Source organism: Cynocephalus volans, chromosome 5, assembly GCF_027409185.1.
Source record: "Cynocephalus volans isolate mCynVol1 chromosome 5, mCynVol1.pri, whole genome shotgun sequence".
NCBI lineage: Eukaryota > Metazoa > Chordata > Mammalia > Dermoptera > Cynocephalidae > Cynocephalus > Cynocephalus volans.
The window spans coordinates 25,422,678-25,448,351 of NC_084464.1; the positions used below are offsets into that span (position 1 = coordinate 25,422,678).

Below are 25,674 nucleotides of genomic sequence, written 5' to 3' on the forward strand. Positions count from 1 at the left end.
GTTTGGTATATAGAAAATATCCAAAGAGAAAACGATGAGGATACCATTGAAAATATAGGTAAAAAAACAGATGCATTTAATGCCACCTGACAACCAGTAACACAGTAAATGAATCAGCCTGAATTTATTTCTAAATATGCAAAGAGTAGTGACTCACATCCGATATGGTATAGAGCGATTCAGACGTACAAGGCACAGGAAAAGGTGTAATAGTTTCAGGAAGTATTTTTATTATCCACTGACTAGAAAAGGCACAAGTTTACGGTACAAAACACCGATGTCTGAAGGATGTGTGAATATAAAAGGCATTATTGTTACAGTATATATTTTTATATGTTTTACTTCTTCAGGAAGATGGGTCTGAGGAAAATTAACAAACATGTCTGGAGAATTCTCTAAATTGTTAAGGGAAGGTAGTACTTATGTACAAAATTTGCATAGGAGAATTAAGTATAGTTTCCGTTAATTATCAGGCATTGCTTAGATTGCCTGACTTCCATGTCTGTTGATTCACTTCTGTATTTTACATCTCATTCCAATGGCATTTGAAGCCAGTCTTAGGTAATAAGTCAAAGTTGATAGCCAGATTCCCTGTTCAGATTAGATCTCCTGATAAAACAAGGTAGTTTTACCCGTTTTCCTTTCTGTTTAATTTTTTTTTATAACTGTATTTATGGGTAGCGTGCTCAAAGTTTCTTCATGGTTTTATTGAATAGTAAAGTGTAATAAGTAGGTGGGACTTTGCCAAGTGCTGTGTCATACTAGAGACCTAAAATTCTTTATTGCTTTGCCAACAAAATATATTCTCCTTTGGCTTTATTATAGGTTTGCAATGTAGGTATACACATAGTAAACAGTTATTGTTTTAAGCAAATGGTCTTGTTTTCCTTTTATTATTCTCTTCCATGCTTTTAAAACATAATTTTGAGATTTTTTTTAAATACAAAAAGGGTACAAAGAATTTTATTATGTGTTCGTATATTCACACCAGAGTTGATGGTTATAAATATTGACTCATTTGCTTCAAGCCCTTTTCATAAATTCAATGTATTTTTAAAGAGCAGGCTCAGTAAGGCGCACACATGAGGTGTGGCTCCCCCGCCCCCGCCACAGCAGCCACCCTCCCTCCCGCAGAGGCAGACCAACTGCACGAGGGCTTTTCCTTTCAGTGTATTTAGCATACACATGTATATCCATGAATAGTACATGGTTTTGTTTTGCATTCTTAACTTGCACGAACCAGTACCACTATGTGTGTAGAGACCTGGAAAATTAATTTTACTGTATAATTTTACATGGTTCTCCAGAGGAGACTTTCCATTTTCCCACCTCCTTAACTCTACCTAATATCATCATTATTTAAATTTTGGGCCTATTTGCTAGATGATAGTTTGTTGTCTTTATTCGTGGTTTCTTGATTGCTATACTAATGTAGGGTCTAATTATTCTTTAAAAAGAACTTTCACTCTATTAAATTGATGATAGACACAGGTGGGATTTTGTTTAGCAGTTCTTTGATGTCCACATTTGTAGAGGGAAAGTCCAGAGCCTGCAATATGATGCTATGTGTCTGGAGGGTCTACTGTTTACAAGCCTAACTGTAGCCCAGAGTGTACCAGCTGTTCTTCAGTCTCCTTTGCGGCTTCTCACATGTCCAGCTTCCAAATGTAGGCCCAGGGCTGTGGTCTCCAATCTCCCCTCTTTGCTGTCTCTGCTCACGCCCTAGGTCACCTCATCCAGTCTTCTGATCTTAAATACCATCTGTGTGCCAAAGACTTCCCCGTTCACTCTGGACTAGCCTCTCTTTCCACCCACTTGCCATCTCCACTTGGGTGCCTAGCAGGCATCTCAAGTTTGACGCATCCCAAACTCCTGCTTGAGCCCTTAGCTCTAAGAAGCCCACTTCCCCTGCAACTTCCCATCCTTCTGGCTGCTTGACCCAAAATCTTGAGGCCATCCTTGATGCCGTCTTTCTCTCGTTTTGCCTCTAATTTACCAGTTAAATCTCTTGGCTCTTCCTTCAAAATGTCTTCAGGATCCAGCCACTTTTAACCACCTCTGCCACCCCACCCCGGTCAGAGTTACCATCATGTCTTACTGCTTCTGGCATTTCCTGACTGTTCTCCACAGTTCAGTCCTGCCCTTCACAGGCTGTTTTCAACATTGCAGCCAAGGTGGTCTTTTAAAAATTATATCATTCCTTTGCTTAAAACCCACCAGCATTTTCCTTTCTGCCACAACCTGGAGCTCTCTGGCCCACTCACCCTTCTTCCCCTCCGTCTTTCTGTGTGTGTGTGTGTGTGTGTGTGTAAACTTCTTCATTCTCTTATTACCAGAATTACTTCTGCTTCTGTCTGTGTGTGTGTGCGCATATGTGTGTGTGTGTGTGTAAACTTCTTCACTCTTACTACCAGCATTACTTCTGCCCCTTATCCTATTTTATTTTTCTCCATAGCACTTATCACCACAAACAGATGTGTTGTATGTATGTGTGTGCTTATTATCTGTTTCTTCCAATGTAAAATAAATTACATAATTACATTGTTTTGCTTACAACTCTTATCTCCATCTCCTTACAATTGTGCCCACCAAATAGTAGTTAATAAATAGTTGTTGACTGAATGAATGTCTAGAAAAAAATGCCCTATAATCTTATAGGAAAATAATTCAATATTATTATTTTTAGAATTTGATAATGTGAGTTTTCTATTAGATTTCTTCACCAAAATCAACTGGTAGCTACAACACAGTGCATTTTACCTATGAATAGTGTATATGTTATGTGGCCATGGTCAGTGTAGGTGCTGTTAAAGTGACAATGACATTTGTTTGTTCATTTGTTATTTGGTGGTCATGGATTCAGAAGACTAGAAGATAATTTTTTTTTTTTTTTGTAGCTAGCCAGTATGGAGATCCGAACCCATGACCTTGGGGTTGTAAGCCTGAGCTCTAGCCAACTGAGCTAACTGGCCAGCCCAACTAGAAGAAAATTTAAGTTTTTCTGACTATTCCATTTTCTCATCTTTGGTAGTGATCTCTCCAGATTGATAAAGATCTTTCCTATTTTTTGGTAACTCCAGAGAAGAAAAGTTTATCCTCTTTTGAATGATTCATTTATTTATTTATCACTTCAGCAACTATTCAATACATGCACACATTTTTGTCCTCCAGGTCCCTGGCTGTGATGTTGGGATGGTTCACTTCCCAAGGCTGGGACCAGGAAAAGATTAGGGATGGCCAAGTTGGCTGCAGAAGGATGACTAAGGGCATCACAGAAGGAAGGGAAGGGATTTATCTATCCTTACATTGCTTTACTTGCAAAGGTATTTGTGAGGGGCTGGAGTAAGGAGGGGATAAGCATTCTAGACCAAGGGACTTGTTTGGGCAAAGGTCCCCAGGTTGGGAGAGAGGATGGGGATGTAAGAGTGTAAATGGGACAAAGGACAAGAGAGCTGGACAGGGCCCATACCTGGGAAGGGGGCTGGGGACAGGCACCGCTAGGCTTGGGGGTCATATGGGAGGCAACCACTCTAGGTTTATACTCTGCTCACTCATCCTTAGATATAAGCAGGGTCTCTGCTATATGGCAATTTATACCAATTTCTTCATGTCTTGACACTTGAAAACCATTATTTTGTATATATAATTTTTTAGTATTTTTATTTATCAATAAAATAACATAGTATTTCTATGATTACAGAGTCTGATTTTTTTTGTGTCAACTAAAGTCATTTAAAGCCATTGCCTCTTTAGGACCATTTATATCTGACTTTTGTCCTGGATTGTTTTCTCAAATGTTCTGGAAACAAGGAGACAAAAGATAATAGGACTTTTAATCTGTGACCCTGGAATTTTCATTGTTGAGGTTTGTTTTGGGGGGGTTTGTTTGTTTTTTGCTGCTGTTGCTGTTTTATTTTGTAGTGGGAATTTAGACAATAATGACTAAAAGAAGCTTGATTTCATTAAGTGGATAATCCCATTCAGCAACAATAATATTAAATAATGCCACAGAACAAAAACCTTTTTCTGGATAGATGAGTGTTTTTATAAACAACACCCCTCATTCCCCACCAGAAGCAGTAAACTGTGTGTGGGGAAAGTCTGGTAGGATTTTTCTTGTAGCATCCAGTTTTGTATGTGTGTGTATAAAATATTTGATGACTAATTGGAAATCTTGCGTTTCATTTATTAGGGAGCATTATTTCCCCTGGAATTAATTTTTACTCTGGCCCACACTGCTGTGATATAGAGCTTTCCCCATAGAATAGGCTAGTGTAATAGATAGGCCTTGACTTGTTTCTACTTTAATATTTCTGTATATGTTTTTAAACCTTGCTCTTATCAACTCCACAAGTATGTATGTATAAGGAGAGCAACATATTATAAAGTGTTTTGTTTTACTATCAGTTTTATTTTCTGAGGAAAAATGCAAATTATTAGGCATACATTAGGAGTACAAGAAGCGGGTGACTTAGAAAATTATGAAGAAGGATAAATGTTCTCCGGCACTACTGTCGTAGGTTTTGAAGTATGTCTGTTCTTGAACAGAGCTGGGGGGTCGGAGGCTGGGCGGTGTCCAGTGACCTCGTGTGCCTGGCCCCCCTCCCACTCCCTGCTCTCACATGAGAGCTTCTCCACCTCCCTGACCGCACAGGGCACCTTCCCTCTCACAGACCAGGCTCCTCCCGAGACGTTAGCCGCCATGCAGAATCCTCTGCCATTCTCGAGAGTCCTGCCCAACAGCATCTTCCATTTTCTCGGCCCAGTAAATGAAAATAAGTGATGACATCGCATTGTATAATGTGGAGTCTTCTCACACATACCTGGCTGTCTTTTCACTTCAAAAGTGAACAGTTTTATCAGATGCGTGTTTGGTATCCTGGGTCTTGGTATCATTTCTCATATTCTTAATCTAACATAAATGTAGTATTAAGCCTGCTGCACAAGTAAATACTACACTGGAAATCACACTAGGATCCCCTTTGCTTCCTGTCTACAAAAAAAAAAAATTCAGAGACTTGCTAAGGTTTTGCCAGCAGTAAGTTACTGCAGCAGTGATCACAGTTAGCTTTCTTATTTCCCTTCCCAAAGTAGTGTTTATGGTGGCTTTTCAGATGCCTTTCCCGATGCCTTCACAACTGCAGTTAATTGAGGGATGTCTGGTCTAGCTACATGAAAACCGGAAATCTGAAATAACCCTAAAGTCCTTTATTATTACCTAGATTTTCTCAAATACAGTTGGAATCTGTCATTTAATTGTGCTAACGGATCACAGATGCCTACAGTATAGTACAGTGATTAAAGAAAGATAAGTAGCTGAATTCAGGAGCCACCTGTCTTTTAGAAACCAGTGCTCTGAAACATCATCTTGATCCATATGAAAATTTGTAACAACCAGTCTTCTCTAGGTTTGATAGCCACACTTCATGTTTCATACCAACAGGACGGTAGTTCTATCAGGAGTGGAGTCCTATGGTCCATAAAGAGGACTGTTAGATTTGGCACACTCTTATGATGGTTACATTACTTAAACAATCAGTGCTAAGAGGACATGCAAGAACTTGCCACATATGTTTAAATCTTGATTATATCAGATGCGTGAGAAATGGAGTAAATCTTTAAAAACAACAACAAAAACAACAGCAAAATTTGGGAGACCTGATTCTAAATCTGAAAAGAAAAGTCACAGCCCTTGTCAGACTTTGCAGAACCGCACCCAGAATCCTCAGGATAGTATTTTTAGGTTTATAGGACAGATCTGGGGTCTTGGTCATTCATTTAATTGATCTTTTTAGTCATCACTAAGGAATGTCTCTGAGCTTTCATTCAATAAACAAAATTTATTAAGTGCTCAAAAGAGGCCAGAAAGCATTACTACAAAGCATCCAGCAAGCTATTTATTTTTTAGACATCATTACCACCTGGTAATATTGTGGTCAGCTCATGGCCTTTGGGGAGAAGCCCAAGTCTCTGTATGCCATGTTCATATTTTGCTATTTCTTTACATGTGCCTTGTTTTGTTTCTCACTATAGATTTTCTCCAGATTTGTTACTACTTAACTTCAGGATTTCTTTTCCTGGCATTATCTTTAGTGGTCTTTTCTTTTTTTAAGGATCCTAAGCCTGTTCTCTCCTCTGCCAACCATACCATCCATACTCAGAGTGTCATTCACCAGCGTCATGTGCATGTTCCCCGGTTGATAAAGAGTGTTCGTTAAAGGCCAGTGTGAAAATGGTGTGATGAAGCCTTGACCGTTTTAGTTCCTTACCGCCCTGAGCTACGTTGGGTTGTATGGCTACCTGTCTTACCCTGTAGCAGATGCACTCTTGTTCTTATTCTCAGTGGAATAAATGGAGCAACAAAGGGAAACATTTACTTTGAATTAAGCAGAGGAAATTATAAGTTTTTGTGAGCCAACCATTAAAATTTAGGCAATTGCTATTCAAAAGAAGTTTCCATTTAGTTTAAAACCAGCCACTCAAGCTGTAATTATAGTATATGCTCATGAAAAGTCTAATCTCTCCAACCCCACTGCACATTCCTTCTATTCTTGCCATACAGAATTATACAAGTATAGCCTCAGGAATTTTATCCTGGTGTTCTTGGGGTATTAGTGAATACATTTCAGTTTTCACCTTTTGTGTCCAAAATCATGCCAGCAGCTATTTGCTTTTCATCCTTTGATCCAAAGAATGTTTTTGTCAACAAAATACTGGACTTCAATGCAAGGAATGTTAATGTGTACCCTCCACTGCCAAACTGGGAGAACTGTTTAAATGGCGAAGGGCAGTGATTAGAAGCATTATTCTAAGTACTTATCATACGTATGTAAGATGATGTTACAACACAGGTTTTAAAACCTGTATTACACTTACTCTTAAAAATAATTTAACTGACTTTTATCAAAATACCAGCAAAGCCTTCTTTCTAAATGAAAGCTGTAGGATATGTTATCATTGGGATTTTCATAGAAAACATTATTCTTCTTAAGAAAAATTTTCATGTACAATATGAAACCATAATAGGCCTTAGGATTTATACTTAAAGCAGTATTAATACCATTTATGAACAACACAGATATAACATTCTTTTAGTTTACTTCCTAAAGTTAACAAACATTAAATTCTGGTCCATGATGTTCTTAATGATGTTTTGATCTTAAAAAAAAAAAAAAAAAAAACTATAGTGTTTGCATGCTTTAAAAATTTTTTCCCCTAGTTTGCTGTTGTTTGAATTTTAAAGTAATATTTCTAAACATGTGGGAACAATGAAAACAGACAAACTACAGCAACAGAAGAAAGTCGATACTGAGTGTGGGTGGGGGCGGGGACTGCTGGTCTCTCAGTGGAAACTTCTGGGCCATCTCTGTGACTCCGACTTTTCCAGCAGGTGTCACTGTCTGGCAGCAAAGGGAGGACAGTTTGCAGTTCCTCCAGCTCATCTTCAAGAGATAAATTTGGAAATACACCTTTAAGGAAGTGGTTTGACATAAATTTATCAAAACATTTACTTTTGAAAAAAAAAACAACATTGCTGTATCACATGCCTCTCTTTTCCCTCGTGAATTGACGTTCACAGCAAGTGAATTAATCATGTGCTGATGTCAAATTTTACTGAGTGTTGGGAACATTTATTTATAATGAGTGAGGAAAGTGTCTAGGAGGATATAAATCACAATGAAACTTTTAAGGCCTATTTGTTTATGAATTTGTTAAGCAAATGAGGCTTCCTTACGTCCGTTCTAGAGTCTTGGATGACGGCAGAGGGATAAGCTACAGCATTTACCCTCCTGGAGGATTAGTCTATATTGCACATACCAAGAAAAGAGCGGTTGTAATAAAAAAAGAAAAAGTCGGTATATCTTATTGGAATGATGACAGGACTCCTAAAAGCATAAAGACCTGGCTTCAAATCCTTTGATGCTTTCTAGCCATGTTTAAGGTTCTTAACCTCCTTGCGTAAGATGGGCTTGATATCACCTGTGTCATGGGGTGATTGTGAGGTTTGAACGTGGTAATATGGTATAAGCATTGGCAAATTTTTTCTGTAATTGGCCAGATAGTAAATATTTTAGGCATGACTGCTAGACTGTGTGACTGTAGCTCCAAAGCAGCCATGGACAATGTGTAAAAGAATGAGCCTGGCTGTGTTCAAAAAAGACTTTATTCACAACAACAGACGGTTAACCACGTGTGGCCAAGATAGTCTCATAGTTATTATGTTAAGTATCATATAGTAGCAAAATAAGTAATATCACAGAGTCATATATGATAGGTTTCGGAGTCAACAAGTCCTTGTTCTTGTCCTCACTGGCTTGTTTTTCATAGACAGGGCACTTTTCCTTTCTGGACTTTTATCAGCACAATGTCTGATTCGGTAGCGGTTGTCTTCTTTGGGTGTCAGGCGCAGGGGTTAAAGGGATAGGGAAGTAATTAATATAAAAGGACTTTTATTAGCATGAGTGCAAACAGAGAGCAGAGTTGTCTGGTGCTATGGATATTTAAAAGGATGTCATTGTCTTTTGTGCATTTAAGTTACTCATTTTTTTTACCTTCTTTCTATCCCCTCAGAATATCAACCATGTTTTTAACAAATATGTAATGATCCAAAATTCATTTACAGGTTTTCTGATTTTGATAGGAGATTCAGGAGATCCTGAATGGATGACAGTTAGGAGATTCAGGATCCTTCAGGAGATTCCAGAAACTGTGCATTCAGAGACAGAAACATCATTCTCTCCTTATATCAGGGAAGGAAGCCCACAGGAAAGGAATCCCAGCCCCTCCTAAGTCCTTTCCAAGCTGCAGACATGTGGTTCTGTCCAGGAAGAAAGGAAGTTCCAGGGAAGGTATCTTGTATGTCTTCCCACCCATACTACTACTGATCCTGATCTGAAAGGTGGTGTGATCAAGGCAAAATTAGGTTAAAATGGACCCAAACAGTTTTACATACCCCCTTAAAAATAGAGTTCTTTTAAAATTCCTCATATAATAAATTGCATATACTGAAAAAGAAATCAGGATGTTTCTTGAAAAATATATATTAATAAACATTTTAAATATATATAATTAATTCTTAAACTTTCATAATTATTATAAATACAGCATATTTGTGAAATTTAAAAGGTGCAATTGTTTACATTCTTCTTGGGGACTGCATTTTATGTGTTTTACTATTCATAATCAAATAATTATATGACGCCTCTAATGTCTGTAGCTATACACATGGAACCCATGCATATTTATAAGCTAGCTTATTGACTGTTATTCATTGTTAACCTTCTTTACAATCTTCCTATAGTTAGGTTTTTAAAATATGACTGAATGTGGAATGTTTAGCACAGAGATGGGTTTGAATCTCAGCTCTAATGCTTGTGAGCTGTAGGCTCAGCATTTTAAAAATTGTGTTTTTCATTTTTTAAATCGTTCTCTGAGAAAAAGCCAAGTCCCTAATTAGTCTTTATTTGAATTATGATCAAATGGTATGGTTTTGTATGTAGCACTAAGCTAGCTTCTCTTATAGTATAGATGGCTGGAACTAGAGTAGAGCCATTTAATCCTCATACATACAATTAAATAAGAAATGCAAAAAATAGATACAAGGTAAGGGCACTTTTAGGTGGTAAAAATTTAAAACGTGTCTAGGTTAGGGTAGATTCAGGAGAAATTTCCTGTGCTTCTAAATTAACCAATGGAAGTGTTGGAATTGATTTCAAGAACTGATAGTTTCCTATTAAATGATAGAAAAGGAAAAAATTGCTTGTCAGAAGAGAAGTCTTGGTTTGACAATAAGGTTAATGAGGAGGGTGGATATTCTGCAAAGTTATGTGAAAGACAGAATATTCACATCAATAGAGTAAAATAAAGACCCTGGAGCACTGGCAAATAGTTTTTTTCTTAACTGCATTTTTTTAAAAGATAATTTTAGTCTTACAGAAAAGTTACAAAACTAGTCTAGAGAGTTCCTGTGTACTCTTTGCCCGGCTTCCCCTTACGTTAGCCTCTTCCGTAACCACAGAGCATATGTCAGTGCTAAGAAATTAACCTCAGCTCAAGTTTACTAAGCAAAGTACAGAACTCATTTGGATTTCACCAGTTTTTCCTCCACGTCCTTCTCCTGTCCAGGCTTCCACGTTACATTTAGTCATCACATTTCTTTTGGTTTCTGCAGTGTGTTCCCCAGTCTTTCTTGTCTTTCACAACCTTGATTCTTTTTTAAAGAGTATTGATCAGTTATTTTGAATAATGTTTCTCAATTTGCGCTTCTCTGATGCATTTCAGGGTTAGGTTGAAGCTGCCCGCTGTTGGGAAAGGATGCTGCTGGGTGATGAGCTTTTCTTGGTGCATCATGTCGGGGATCTGTGATGTCAGTGTATTCTTATTATGTAGCCTGTATCACTTGGCTGAGGTGGCCTCTGTCAGGACTCTGTACTGTAAATCTACTATTTTTCCCTTAGTAAATATTAAATATTTGTAGGGAGATACTTTGAGACTATGCAGATATCCTGTTTATACACTGATGTATCTTGTCTGTGATAAGCATTACTGTGGTGTTCTAATTTATTAATTGGAATTTTCTGTAAAGAAAAGTTACCATTTCTCCATTTATTTATTTATATCAGTATGGATTCAGGGATACGTGTTTTATTCTTTGGGTTATAATCTGATACTGTCATTATTTATTGTATAGCTCAAGTTCCAGCACTGGACACTGGGAACTCTTTGAGGTCTCTTCCTGTGCCCTTTCAACATGCCCCCATCTTTTTTTCAAAGCAGTTTTTTTACTTTTGGCACCCCAAGATGTTCCAGCCGTGGAATCAACCATTTCTCTGAGGAGAATGGTATTTAGAAGTCAACATCTGGGCACTGGCTGGTGTGCCCGTTGCTGCTGACCTGTCACTGCTTCAGTCCCCACTCGCAGACGGAGCTGAGAAATACACGTATGCGTGCCAACACGCACATGTTCTCACACGCATGTGTGTTGTGTGTATAAGTGGAAACATGAGTCTATACTGATACTTTCAGTTCATCTGCAACACCACAGAGCCTTCTCCCTTTCCTTCTGTTCTTTCACCCACTGTGAGAAGCCTGACTCTCGTCTACAGTATGTTTACATGCTTGCTCAACTCTAGTGTACAAATAAACTAGGTTCCGAAATCCTAACCCATACCCCTGTACGAAACAGATTTACAGTTACAATACAATGTTTGCAGTTCTTCTCGTCTTTAGCCTTCACAGAATCCAGTGAAAGCCATCTTTGCTGAGGTTACCCAGGCCAGGACCCTCCTTCCCATCGCCTGCAGTATGGGTGTGTGACTCCTCTGTACTGCAGTAAGTCATCTGTCCCAGCTTGCATTCCATCCTAGGTTCACCCCACGTCCCAGTTGATTATGTTTTTGTTTCCATACAGTAAAATTCACTCTACAGTATATAGTACTGTGGTTTTCGACAAATGCATAGACTTGTATGTTCACCCCCACAACCCCGTACAGAACAGTTCCATCATCGCCCAGACGCCCCTGTGTCACTCCTCTATAGACCACCACTCCTGCCACCCCACAGCCCCTAGCAGCCACTGATCTTTTTTCCTCCCTGTAGTTTTGCCTTTTCTAGAGTGTCATATAAAAGGAATCATAAAATATGTAGCTTTTGGGGTATGGCTTCTTAGCAAAATGCGGGTAAGATTCATCCATGTTGTGTGAATTGGTAGTTCATTTATTTTTATTGCTGAGTGGTATTCCATTGTATTGGTGAGCCACGGCTTGTTCTCCACTGGTCAGTTAAAAGGGACTGGTTGCTTCCAGTTTTTGTCAATTATTAATAAAGTTACAATGAACATTCTTACACAGGCTTTTATGTGAATGTAAGTGTTCATCTCTCTAGAGTTTGATACCTAGACGTTGAATCTCAGCTCATATGGTAGCTGTATGTTTAGCTTCGGAAGCAGTTGCCAGAATGTTTTCCCAAGTGCTGTACCTCTTTGCATTCCCACCAGCAATGTATGAGAGTTCCAGTTGCTCTGCAGTGTTACCAGGACATGGTCTTTCTTGCCAATTTGGTTTTGTTTTTATATTATAAAAGGTGTGTAGTGGTATTTCATTGCAATTTAAATTGCATTTCTCTAGTGATTGATGATTCTGAGTACTTTTTCATATGCTGTTTGCCTTCCAGATGTCTTCTGTGGTGTAGTGTCTGTTCAAAAATTTTGCTCATTTGAAAAAAAATTTTTTTTTTGGTATATATTTAAGGTATACAAAATGATGTTTTGACATAGGTATAGATAGTGAGATGGTTACTATCGTCAAGCGAATTAACATATTTATCATCTCACATAGTTACACTTTTTTTTTTGGTAGCAAGAGCACCTAAAATCTACTCTTTTGGCAAAAGTCCCCAACACAATACAATATTATTAACTATGGTCCTCGTGTTGTACGTGCTGTCGCCAGACCTCTCCATCCTACATATCTGCTACTTTGCAGTCTTTGAGCTACCTCTCCTCATTTTCTCCCCCACCCTCCCTGCGCCACCCCGTAACCGCTGTTTTATTCTTTATCTCTGTGTATTCAACTTTTTTTTTTTTTTAAGATTCCACATGTAAGTGAGATCACGCAGTATTTTCCTTTCTGTGGCTGCTGTGTCTGGCTTATTTCACTTAGTATAATGATCCCCAGGTTTATCTGTGTTATGATAAATGGCAAGAGAACCTCCTTTTTTCAAGGCTGGATTACATGCACACACACTCCCACACACCACAGTTTGTTTTCTTATTGTTGAGTTTTGATGGTTCTTTATATATTCTGGATACAGTCCCTCTGTCAGAAATGTCATTTGCAAATGTTTTCTTCCAGTTTATAGCTTGTCTTTTTGTTCTCTTTTACAGTGTCTTTCACAAGTTTTTTTAATACTAAGAAAGCCCATTTATTACTTTTTTCTATTTTATCAATTGTGCTTTTGGTATCTTATGTAAGAGTTCTTTGTCTAATTTCAGGTCGCACAGATTTTCTAGTTTTCTTCTAGAAGTTTTATGCATATATATTTTATATTTAATTCTATATCTATTTTGAGTTACTATTTATATAAGCTGGAGGTGTAAGGTATATGCCAATGTTCATTTTTTGGTGTGTGGGTATCTATTTGTTTCATCACCATTTATTGGGAAGACTATCTTTTCTCCATGGAATTGCCTTTATCAAAGTTCAGTTAACTTTACCTGTGTTATTTTTATCTCTGGGCTATCTTTTCTGATTTATCAATACTGTGTGTTTATCCTTTTGCCAATACCAGACTGCCTTGAGTACAGTAAATGTCCCACTAACCACTGCATTAGTTGCATCCCACAAATTTTGTATGTTATATTTTAATTTTCATCCAGTTCAAAATATTTCAAAATTTTCTCTGAGACTTTCTCATTGGCCCATGGAATATTTAGAAGTGTGTTATTTAATTCTGAAATATTTGAGGATTTTCCAGATATCTTCCAATTGATTTCTAGTTTAATTCTATTTTTATCTAAAAATATACTCCATATGATTTCTATCCATTTAAATTGGTTGAGGTTTGTTTTGTAGCTCAGATTATAGTATATATTGATGAAAGTTCCATGTACACCTAGAATGAAAGTGTATTCTGCTGTTGTTGTGTGGAGCATTCTATAAATGTCAATTAGAGTTCATTGGTTAATAGTGTATTTTAGGTCTTTTATGTTCTTCCTGATTTTCTATCTACTTGTTCCATCATTTACTGAGAATGGAGTATCTTTGACTATGATTGTGGATTTATTTAGCTTTTTATTTAGATTTATTCAGTTTTTGCCTCATTTATGTTGAAGTTCTATTTAGTTGCATACACTCTTAGAGTTGTTATACATTGAGAGAGTGATGACCCGTTTATCATTATGTAATGTTCCTGTTTATCCCTGACTATGTTTTTTGTTCTGAAGTCTACTTTGTCTGATATTAGTATCGTTTCAGTGCCTATATTTTAATGATTTATGGTGTATCTTTCTCTAAACTTACTTTCAACCTATTTATTTTTTTATATTTAAATGCATTTCTTATAGTATACACTTGGGACTTGCTTAATCCAATCTGACAATTTCTGTGTTTTAATTCATATGTTAGACCATTTCTTCTAATGTTATTATTTATGTAGTTGGGTTAAAATCTACCATTTTGGCAGGTGTTTTCCATTCATTTCATTTTTTTTTTTTTGATTCAGTTTTCTTCTTTTTTATGCCTTCTCTAGTATTAATTGAGCAATTTTTATGATTCTATTTTATTTCCTCTACTGGCTTGTTATTTATCCTTTAAAATTTTTAGTTGTCTAGACAATATGACATTGCTTTACATACGGTGTAAGGATTACTATAGTGTATTCACAGTTCTTCCCTTCTGTCCTCTGTGCTGTTGCTGTCATACTATTTATGTTTACATTTACCATAATACACAATACACTGTAACTATTTTTGTGCTAGACATTCAGTTATTTTTAGAGCAATTATATGTAAGAAAAAAATAATTTTATCCTCATTTATTCCATTTCCAGTGCTTTTTGTTTCTTTGTGCAGACCCAGGTTTCCATCTGATATTATGTTCTTTCTGCTTGTAGAACTTCCTTTAACATTTATTGTCTAGAAGGTCGATGAATCCCCTCAGTTTTTGTTTTTCTAAGAAAGTCATGTTTCTTTTTCATCTTTGTAAGTTACTTTCAATAGGTGTAGAATTCTGGGTTTAACAGTTTTTGTGATGTCATCGTTACTGTGTTTTTCATTTGTATTATTTTCATTTTATTCTTTTTTTATTGTTTTTATCTCTTGGCTGAAATTTCCATCTGATATTGTGTGTTGTCCACCTTTCCCATTAGAGCCTTTAACACATTAATCATAATTTTTTATAATTCTCTGTCAGTTCTGTCATCTGTGTCATATCTGACTCCATTCTGATGACTGCCTTCTTACCAGAGTATGAGTTTTTTTCGTGCCTTTTTGTATGCCTTGTAATTTTGTGTCGAGAGGTGGACATCTTGTGTAAAACACTAGACTCATGAGTTGTTTTTATGCCTTGAAATGGGCATGTGTTTCTCTCCTCCTGCTAGGCCTTTAGTGTGGGGGTTAGAGGTTTCTAGTTAGGAGTTGGACTGGGTTTGAGAGATTTCTTGTTGTTATGACTATCCTCACTACACCAGAGGTGTCACATTCCTATGACACCTTGTGTTCTGGGTGGGGTTGGATTACAAGAACAATGTTCAGTTCCAGTTTTAGGTCTTCCTTTGCACTGTGCCTCAGTGTGTGTGTCTCTGCACATTCTTTTTCTGCTTCCCTCTCCCAGCAGTATTTTGCTGTTACCTTCATTCAGAGCTCCTTAGCTTGGCACTGGGAGCTGAAGAGGAGAATGGGGTACCATCTCCATTCTGATTAAGTCTCAGTCTTGTCCATGCACCAGGTTCTTAGGTCTCTTCTCTGGGCTATGGCCTTCTCAGTTTTCCTGCCTGTCTCCCACCCCCGGCGGTTGTGGTGGGCTCTGCTGCAATCCTCATCCCTTTCCCCACTGCAGTGAGTTTTCACTAATGTCCTGCGGACCATAGTGCTTGTTGCCCTTCTTCTCACAGGGTAAGGCTTTTGTTTCCCTAGTGGAGGGAGGGGAGATGGATCCAGGTGTAGTTCTTTGCCCCTCCTGTCTGGCTGCTGCTCCTCTCCCCCATATACGCAGTAGACACTTCTTCGTGCTGTTCACTCTGAACAGCTGGGTGGGGTTCATGGCATGAAGCCTGCAGCAGAGTGCAGCCCCCAGAGGTTTCACACAGTCCTGCCAACCCACTCTTAGCTCTAACCAACTGCTTTATATATTGACCACTTTAGCTGCTTCTGACCGGTATCCTGTTGCGTCTACCCCAGCAGGCTGGAGCTTGTGTCTCCTCTTTTCCTGCAGACACTGTCTCTCCTTAGATTTAGGGCTCTTGATTGTCTGAGACCTCAGCTTTTTGATGGGTTTGATAAAATCTGTAAATAAAAGTTAGGCCTACTCTTTTTTTAAAAAATAAGGTAATAGTTTTTAAGGTAAAGCAAGTCCTGTCCTAGTTAGACTTTGTAGCAAGGTCATTCCTTGATAAGATCAGCCTTCTCTGTTCTCCCAGTCATCAAGTTCCTTCCTGTCCTTTCTGTTTTTCCCCTTTAAAAGAAGACACATCTCTAACAAAATATCTGATATGGCACTAATGTGGCAAATTTGAGTCAAATTGAGGATGAGTCTCTAATTTTAGAATTGCAGACATCAAAAGTGTCTGAGGCAGGAGACCAGGCATTTACCCAGAAATCACTCATTCCATCTCCAGCATAGGTCCCTAGTGGGATTCAGTAAGTTGGTGTTATTTTACTTATTTACTTATTTTACAACATAATAGTAGATCCCTAAAAGGAAAAGCTTATGAAATCTCATTTTAAAGGAACATAAATGCATATGTTTTATCTTTGAGTGTTTTAATTATAAAAGTAACACATATTCATGATAAATAACATTAAAGTTCTAGTCCTTTTCATCCCTTAGAAATAATTGCCCTCAAATGGTTTGGCCTAGATCCTCTGAGACATCTCTAAGAACTTATCTTTGTCATATAGAAAGAGGGAGTAGTAAAATTTATATGCAGATGATTCATGAAAGCCAGGAAAAATACCTGTTGCTTATTTCTTATTTTTTTTTTCTCTCTTCAAAAACTACATATAAATACAGAATGTCTCACAGCTAAACTGTACATGATCCGATGGCATCTTTATTAAATCTCAGTGACAAAGAAATACAGTAGATGTTCTGCATTTCTTCCTCTTTTAACTTTTTAAAGTTTATTAGCTTTCTAAGGGAAGGAGCCTATCATTTGCAAGATTTTGAACAAGTGAAAATTTTAAACCAAATCCCACATGAATTTATGAGAATTTTAAAATGGTTCCCTGGACCATCTTGAAAATTCTTTGTAAAAGCCAGTCTCACATGACATTATGAGGCCAATATTAATGACTTTAAGGTAAGGTCCCCTTCCTGTGAGGAATGGGTTGAATAATATCACAGAAAAAAATTGACAAGAAAATTTAGCACCTCTCTTAGTAAATAAAAAGAAGTAGAAGAAGGCTTAAATATCAGATGAATATTGCTACTCAGAGGACAATTGAAGCATGTCTACAGTACTATTCAAGTACTAAGAAAAATTTTCTTCACAAATACCAAATAGCATTTTTGTGTGTGTTTAATTTGTTCAGTGAAAGGAAGACACAATGAAGTAGATCAGAAGAGCACACAGGAAAAGAGCTGCATCGAACTCTATTCATTTCTTACACAGCTCAGTTGTATTTGGGGCTTTTTTTCCAAGTATAATAGTTAAGGCTTCTGTTTCCCATTTTCTTTATATATTACCCTGGGCCTGTCTGGGTCCTCTTTGAGGCTCATTTCCTGCTCCTGGCCTTTGAGCAGCCTGCCCCGGCCACGCCGCTGCACCTCGGCGCCTCACCCCTCTGAGCTCCCGCGGGGTGACGGGCTGGTTCTTCCCCCATGTGTTCTCCTCCAGCAGAGCGCAGGCGGTGTGTGGCCAGGCTCCTGGTCTCTGTATTCCTCACGGTATTGCCAAGCTTATGAAAATAAAAGCCTGCATTTGTCCACATGCAGAACGTTCTGTAACGTACCCCTCTTGGTTGTTTTTATCAGATGAAAAACAAAGATTCGGTTATGAGCGGTCTGGATATGATCTGGAAGAATCTGATGGCGCAGATGAGGACGATAATGAAAACGAGGACGATGATGAAGACAGCCAGGCTGAGTCAGTCCTGTCTGCTGCGCCCTCGGTCACTGCCAGCCCGCAGCACCTTCCTTCTAGAAGTAGCCTGCAAGACTCTGTGAGTGCTGATGAGGACATCAGGATGAACGACTGCTTTTCTGGGGTACACACAGACCCAATGGATGTTCTGCCCAGAGCGTTGCTCACCAAGATGACCGTCCTGAGCACAATACAGTGTCACTACAGCCAGAAGACAGACTCCCCTGTGAAGGCCAGGCAGCGTGCTGCAAAAGAGGAAGATGAGACGGTTCCCCCTGTAGACTCTACCAGGCCACCCGAAACTGTACCCAGATCCCCATGTCGTCAGATGTCTGTGGAGTACCTTGAGTCAGAAGAAATTCTGAGAAGTTCTGTGGCAGGAAAGGCGGTCACTTTAACACAGGTAAATGATTAGTGGTGGTTCTTTTTTTTCTTTTTTTAAAAAATATTAAATATGGGGAACCTAATGGCTTAAGAAAACAATGCACTTAAATGATTTATTTATGGCCAAATTAGTTTGTATCACTTTATTTTTTTGCTATATTTAAGGGTAGAGGACATTTATGACCTTTGAAATCTTGTTAAGTATTTTAATCAGAGTTCACATATTGCATATCTTTGAAAGAACTAAATGGTTCTTGAAAAATATACCCATTTATTATTAATTGCTTTTTAAAAAAAATTTTGAAATTAAAAATATGTACACGCTGATTGAGAACACAATCCTAGGATTTATTTATCCCGTGGCTCACTCTGAGTTGTTTTTCCACTGGTGTTGGTGTGATGGATTTGCACTAAATTATCCAAACATTTTGTACTTTACCCCCATCGGCAAGACAGCTGCAAGTTTCTATAGCAAAGTCAATGTGACCCAAAATGTATCAAGGAGTTCACCTTGCTGGAATGGTCAAATGCTGTAGCAGCTTGGGAAAGCTTTCTGCCCATGAACTAGCTCAGGGCAGACACAGGCCTACAGAAAGGCACACTGAATACGCCGGGAGTGATTCCTGCTTTACCCTGGCTGTCTCGTGACAAGTGACTAATTCTGGGAGGAATACCTTCTTCTCTCATTGACAGTTCTCTTAACTGTAGTATGTATTGAATATTGCAATAGGATTTATTTCTAAATGTGGCAGGTTTGAGTTTGCCATATAATACTGGAGAAAAATAAAAAGACTGTAAAAGCTTGGATTTCTAAAGACTAGTCTAAATTATATTAACTTAGCTAAATTAAATTAATGTTTAAATTAAATTATAAATTAAATACATTAATTAACATAGCTCTGTGATATAGATATTATCAAGAAAAAGCTAGTAGATGATCCTGGGTGGACGGGAGGATGAGCAAGATTTACCCCTTCCAATAACATTTCATTACTTTAATGTTGGTTCCTCCAGGCTCTGAGCTTCTCTATCTCAAAATCTCTCACACACCTACCAACACCTGGAAATCTGGTTTTCAGTAGACATTTCATAAATGAATGAACAAATGAACGAACAACTAGCAGGCCTTTTTCTTAATAACTCTTTATGAACGAATAACCTTTTGGTTAATCTTTCCCATTGAGTTGATAAAACCAGCTAATATCTCATTGTCTAAATTCCTAATCTGTAAAATACAGTGGAGCTGGTAGTACCAGGAGTAACAACAACGTAAGAATGTAACCGTGGCCATCTCTCAGGGTTATTCTCAGTATAAAATGTGATGACATCCAGGAAGTTTGTTTGAAAAACACAAAGGACTATACAAAAATGTGTTGCTGTTATTCGTAGCAGAAAAGAAAAATAATTAAAGATATAATAGATTTTTTTTAGCTGAAAATTTATTTTTAAAAATAAGTTTTTTAGCAAGCATATAAGTTTTTATAAAGTACAAGTGTATGTGCTTTTACGTCATTGGTAAGAATAGATTTAGCACTGGCATTTTAGCTCAGCTTAAGAAAGCCCTGCCATAAAAGGGTCTTTCTCTCCTGTGTTCTAGAACCCGTCACCCGGAAGGCTTCCTCCTGCCGCAGCCGAGCACAGCCCTCGGACAGCCGCGGGGGTGCCCTGCGTGGCCTCGCCTCACCCCGACACTCAGGTACAGAAGCAGCAGATAACCCTGCAGCCGCCCCCGGGCCTGCCTTCTGCCCAGACCCACTTGTTCAGCCACCTTCCTCTGCATTCCCAGCAGCAGTCAAGGACACCTTATAACATGGTTCCCGTCGGGGGCATCCACGTGGTCCCCACCGGCCTCACGTACTCCACGTTCGTGCCCATTCAGGCCGGGCCCATGCAGCTCACGATTCCTGCTGTCAGTGTCATCCACAGAACCGCGGGTGCTCCCGGGGATACGGTCCCAGAAGCCTCTGGCACTGCAAACCCCGCTGGCGTGGCCGAATTAAGCAGTGTGGTGCCATGTATTCCCATCGGCCAGGTCCGTGTGCCAGGCCTGCAGAACTTGAGCATGGAGACCGTGAACATCGTGGGCCTGGCCAACGCGAGCGTGGCCCCGCCGGTGGCCCCGCCGGGCCTCGCCCTGAACGCCCTGGGCCTGCAGGTGCTGGCGGCGAGCCCCTCCCCGCACAGCAGCCCCGCCCCGCAGGCGCACGTTCCCGGGCTGCAGATCCTGAACATAGCCTTGCCCACTTTAATCCCCTCCGTGAGTCAGGTGACCCTCGACGCCCAGGGAGCTCCCGCGGTGCCAGCCTCCGGAAGCAAAGCTCGCGAGGCGCAACCCACGCAGACGCCCGTAGCCAGTGCAAACCAGGCCAGCAGGACCGAGCCTCCTCAGGGATCACCCAAAGTCTGGCGGGAACACGCAAAAAAGGTTCTGGATCCACCTGCCCCTGCAGGTGACCATGCAAAGTTCGGAGGCTCGAATGAAATGGGCACAGAGAAGGCTGCCTCTGCAAGTCACCTGCAGCTCACGCCTGAGCTCGCTCCCGTGCAGGGTCCCCCAGTGGCCACTTCGGACCCTCTCCTGAAGGCACATTCTGATGTTCTTCCCCAGCCCTCCGGCCAGCAGACCTACTCTCCAGACAGACAAGTGCCCAGGCACCCCGTGCTGCCCCGAAGGCAGCCCCCCGTGCAGTTCAGCGACGTCAGCAGTGATGAGGACGAGGACAGGCTGGTGATAGCAACCTAGTGGCTTTTACTTTCTATTGCTTTTGATTTTTAAATAACACTTAAAGGTTTTTTTTTGAAAACCCTCCTTTCCCTAAAGCACATTTTTTCTGACATAAACTCATGACTAATCTTTGTGCAATCATGAACTTTTGACCAATAATTGTTGTTTTGTGTCAGCTCCAGCCATTTTTGTACATGTTGTATAAACAATTGTGCCTTTTAGGAGTTTTATGTTTAGAAACTGTACAGATTGTTGAATATCTATATACATAAAAAATATATTATATATGTATATGAAAACCAGGTAGTTATTTGTGTTTAGTAAGAAAAACCTGTCAAACAAATCAAATGATTAAATTATAAGTTGCACTGTTAAATATAAATTTTTATGGCTGTGGGGCAGTTTCTGTGTATAAATTAGTATGTAAACTCCATATTTATTGTATTCATATTGGTCTTTGAAAATGGGTCTGTCCTTGTGTAAGACAGTAACTTTACACTTCAGACAGATTTTCTGTGTTATGAAATGTTTCAGTAAAATATTGTTTACTGACTTTACCATTGCTTAGTTGTGCCTTCTTTGTATCATCTGGTGGTCAGTGAGCTGCATTTGGAAAACAGCCCTCAGTTCCGTTTTTTCCACATCTACCACGTGAAACTGTAACTGAAATCTATACAACTGAGAGATCTATTTTATTTCTATTTGTGAGAAGTAATTTTGTAGTTATTGACTTATTAGAAGATTGAGTAAGAACACTTTCTGTAAGTACATATAGCATACAGCCCAAAAGGAGCAAAGTTCCTAAATGTGGGCATGAAAATTTCTAGTAAATGTAAGTTTCTGCCCAGTACTTAAACGCAGAGGGCCCAAGATGTACAGAAGAGCCAAATTTAGACTTCAGAATTACTTAAGTGACTCTTTAGAAATGATTACTTCCTGTCCTGGGATGTTTAACTGTCCTTACTCACTCAGAAGAACTAGGGGGCGGGGGAAGCCCACAATTACCACTGCAGTAATTTGCATTATTACCTAAGGATTATAGATGCTAGGTTTGTGAGAAAAGTGTTTTAATGTTGCACTTTGAATATTCAGCACATCATGAAGGCAATGTACTCATATTTTTAAAGATCTACTTCATGAAGATTGCAGGGACATGAACTTGGTGAGACGGCAGCATAGGGGACGGAGGAGTATATACTAAGGGGTTTGGAGACAGCTGCTAGTGGGCTGCTGCTTTGTGTCTGTGACTTTGGGAAAGGCACCTGGCATCTCCACCTGGGGTTCCTAATCTCAGAATCTCCAGGATGCACACCAGCCCCGGGAGGCTCTGATGGTTCCCTGATGCTGTAGGTACATGCTTCAATTACATTTACGTGTTTCCACAGATTAAGTAGCAAAATTCTCAAAAATAATAAAACTACATTTTATATTCTGAGATAAATTTGAAACTAATTCTGGAAACTCTAGGAATTTCATTGCTCTATCAATATAGTTGTTGGATATGAGGTCCTTTATCTATTCAATCTCTCAGAATTAATAAGTCCTACCTTTGCATCATGACCCTGTAGTATTAAAAAAAGCAGTATAATAAAAGTATTATACTTTTATTGTTTAAAATTTTAAGGCAGTCTAATAAACGTATTCTTAACTCCATAATCATACTTTAAATATGTGTGATTTCTCTAAATTCAAAATTAATGCTCAGAATTTTAGCATTGAGGTGTTTTTAGTTTGTATAGAATTTTCTTAATTTGAAGAATTCCTACATTTAACCAAAGACTAAATGCTGCGATATGCGTGGATGGTCCCTTGAATATTTCATAATGCTATAATATACTTAATCTTATTTTTGTATCTTAGGCTATTCAAGATTCATTATATTATGCACATACCTTTAATATTAGTGAATTTCCTGCTTTCATGTGGCTTTTCAGATATTTTGCTGGTATTTGAAATTTGTAGCTACGTAAGAAATATTGTCAAAATCTGAGCCATTATATTTTGAAATAATGATATGCACAAAATAGATAAGGGAATAGTTCCTTTTGAGCTGTTTCTCCAAAGTCATCTATTGTCAAGGAGTACTGTCTACTAGATATTTCCAAATACGAATGACATGCAAATAATGTAATTCAGAGAGCTGGTGAGACGACGTTTGACTTTTACTCTGTTATACTATCATGAAAGGTCCAAGCCAGAGACAACAAGGGTGCAGTGACACAGCAAATTTCTTTGATAACTTTGGCAAGATAGGTGAAAAGCATATTGTGAAATGATTTCAATATCTTTTTTTAAAACATAAACTTTGTATATTTGAGCTTTACAACATGATGTAATGGGATACATATAGAGAGCAAAATGGTTACTGTAATGAAGCAGATTAACATCTGTCGTCTCACTTAGTCACTTGTTTTGTATGACAAGAGCAGGTAGAACCTACTTATTTAATAAAAACCACTGATACAATACCATTTTATTAACGTTAGTCCTTGTGTTGTACATTAGATCTCTAGATTTGTTCATGCCAGTTTCAATATCTTCATGTATGAATCCATCACAATATATCCGAAGTGCTGGAAAAAAATAAGAACCAAAGGTTGTTTTTCTCATTTTGAAAGATTAGTTTTGAAAGATCTGTTTTAAGAAAATTTGTTAACATAAGAGAACATAAATCAAGGGGATTTAAGTAACTTATTTTCATTTCCCAAACATTAGACTACAATGTTAATTATTTCTTTTAACTGACTGTATTGAATGTAGAGTTTTTTTCTTTTTTTTTCTTTTTCATAACGCAGCAATGATTTTCCTTCACAGAAACCATATAAATAACACTTTCCTCATTAGTTAATCCTTGACCTGAATTTTAAATGTTGGTACTTAACAAGGATTATGGAGTATGATCATTATTGTTGTTGGAAGACTGTCAAGGTAACTGACATTTCTTCCTTGATGCATGCTCTGGTCAAATTATACATCAGTGCTCTTTTCTGACTTTTTTGTTTTTAACCTTAACGTTTTAAGATCAAGTTTAAGCAACACCTGAAAGGTGGTTTTCATTAGAGTAATTTTGTTTTAAAACCATCTATTTCTAAACACAGGATGTTAAATCTCCTTAAGACAAGAATCTTTTCTCAAAGTGACTTCCCATGACTTAGGAGAATTATGTAGCATTCAAAGAAGATTATTAGATTTATAATAGTTGAATGACTGTAGCTACTTGCTGTCATTACCCCCCAAAAGTGGAAAGAACAAATTTAAGGCAAGAATAGTAAGGTTGTTTTCTCTAAAAACTATATAATCGGAAAATCATGAGGCATTTATTTAATTATATTGGTTTCCTAGGCCTTAACACACACAGGTTGGTCTAGAACTTTGTACATACAAGGTTCTGGATAGGGCACATATAGTTAAGTCATAAAAGTTAGAGACATAACGTGCTCTTAGGTGTTCCCTCTCTTCTGAATCAGGCTTAGACATGAAGAAGATTCTCAGGCATCCACAATCTAGTGATGATTTAAGTACCAACCAACTCCCATACTATGCACGATACAAAAGAAATTAGAAGATACACTTTCTACCCCAGAGGGGCAGCATGCCTGCTTAAGACTTAAGCCACATAAACTAGGTAGCAACATTAGACCACATACATCTTAGAAACCAGAGACTATAAAAGTATGAGAGTTAAGAAAGTTATTGTCATAAGTAATTAAGGTATGACTTGTGTTTGTTGGGAACTGTGGTATTTTGAAGCAGGTACAGGATTTGGGACTTGAGAATAAACATGATGCCAAGCAGTAGAACAAAAATAGAGTCCTAAAGGCTAAGATGAGCATATGCTAGGGTATCAGTCCAAGTGGAAGAGAGGATTCACTCAGACATCCAATATTTATTTAGCTCCAACCATGTAGAGAGCACTTTGGGAATGCAAATTTAATGTAAATTAACTGTTGAGTGCCCTCCAGGAGTTTAAGGTCTAGTAAAAGAGTAAATACACAAGATGCAAAGTATCTTGAGTCGCATAAAAATGTACCAACAACTGCAGTGAAAATGAGTTGATCAGAGACTGACTGCTTCAAGGAGAATGTGACATTTAAGTTTGGTCTTGAAGGGACTTTGTTAAGCAGAGACTATAGATGGGAAGAGCATTACAGACAGAGGGAATGTGAAGGAGAATCGATATTTATCCTTACTTTGTACCATTTTTTAATCGTATTTATTCCTTCCAAGCAGGAAGGATTATCTTTCCATTTCATAGGTGAGGAGTCTACATCTCACGCATGTTGTGAAATCTTGCCAGGCCGGTGCTGGAGCTGGTATTTGAAACCAGGATTGTATGATACAAAAGCATTACGCATAAGCAAAGGTGCGGGAAACATGAAAGGGTATTAAGATCAAGGGAATAAACAACATATTTGGGACTTAGCGAGGCATCTGACAAAGCTATAGGGATATTATGGAGAACAAGGGCCGGATTTGGGGATGATTAGTCCTGTGTGGGCTCGTCATGTGGAAAGGTCACTCCACAGGTCGGAGCAGCGTAAGGAAAGCAGCATGGGCTTCGGATTCAAATGACTGTCTTCATTGTCCTCTGTCTAGTGTGCTAGTAATTTATGGGGGTGGCAATAACAGGACAGCTACAGTAAGGAGGAGAGTCGTACAGAGGAAGATGGAAAGCAAACACGAGTGATCCATTGACAAGCTGGCCACAGTATCCTTTCTTTTTAATTGGCGGACTCTACAAAATTATTAGGTGACATTTGTTGATG

The 25,674-nt window shown here is 38.5% G+C and overlaps 1 protein-coding gene across 1 annotated transcript in view; it reads left to right on the top strand.

Moving 5' to 3' along the window:
• Positions 1-21,086, top strand: part of HIVEP1 (HIVEP zinc finger 1) — a 146,581-nt gene extending 125,495 nt beyond the window's left edge. Inside the window, exons 8-9 of the mRNA XM_063097892.1 lie at positions 17,691-18,202; positions 19,781-21,086. Of these exons, the coding sequence (XP_062953962.1) occupies positions 17,691-18,202; positions 19,781-20,926 (1,658 nt within the window). The 3' untranslated portion in view covers positions 20,927-21,086. The remainder of the gene's footprint in view (positions 1-17,690; positions 18,203-19,780) is intronic.
• The last annotated feature ends 4,588 nt before the right edge of the window (positions 21,087-25,674 follow it).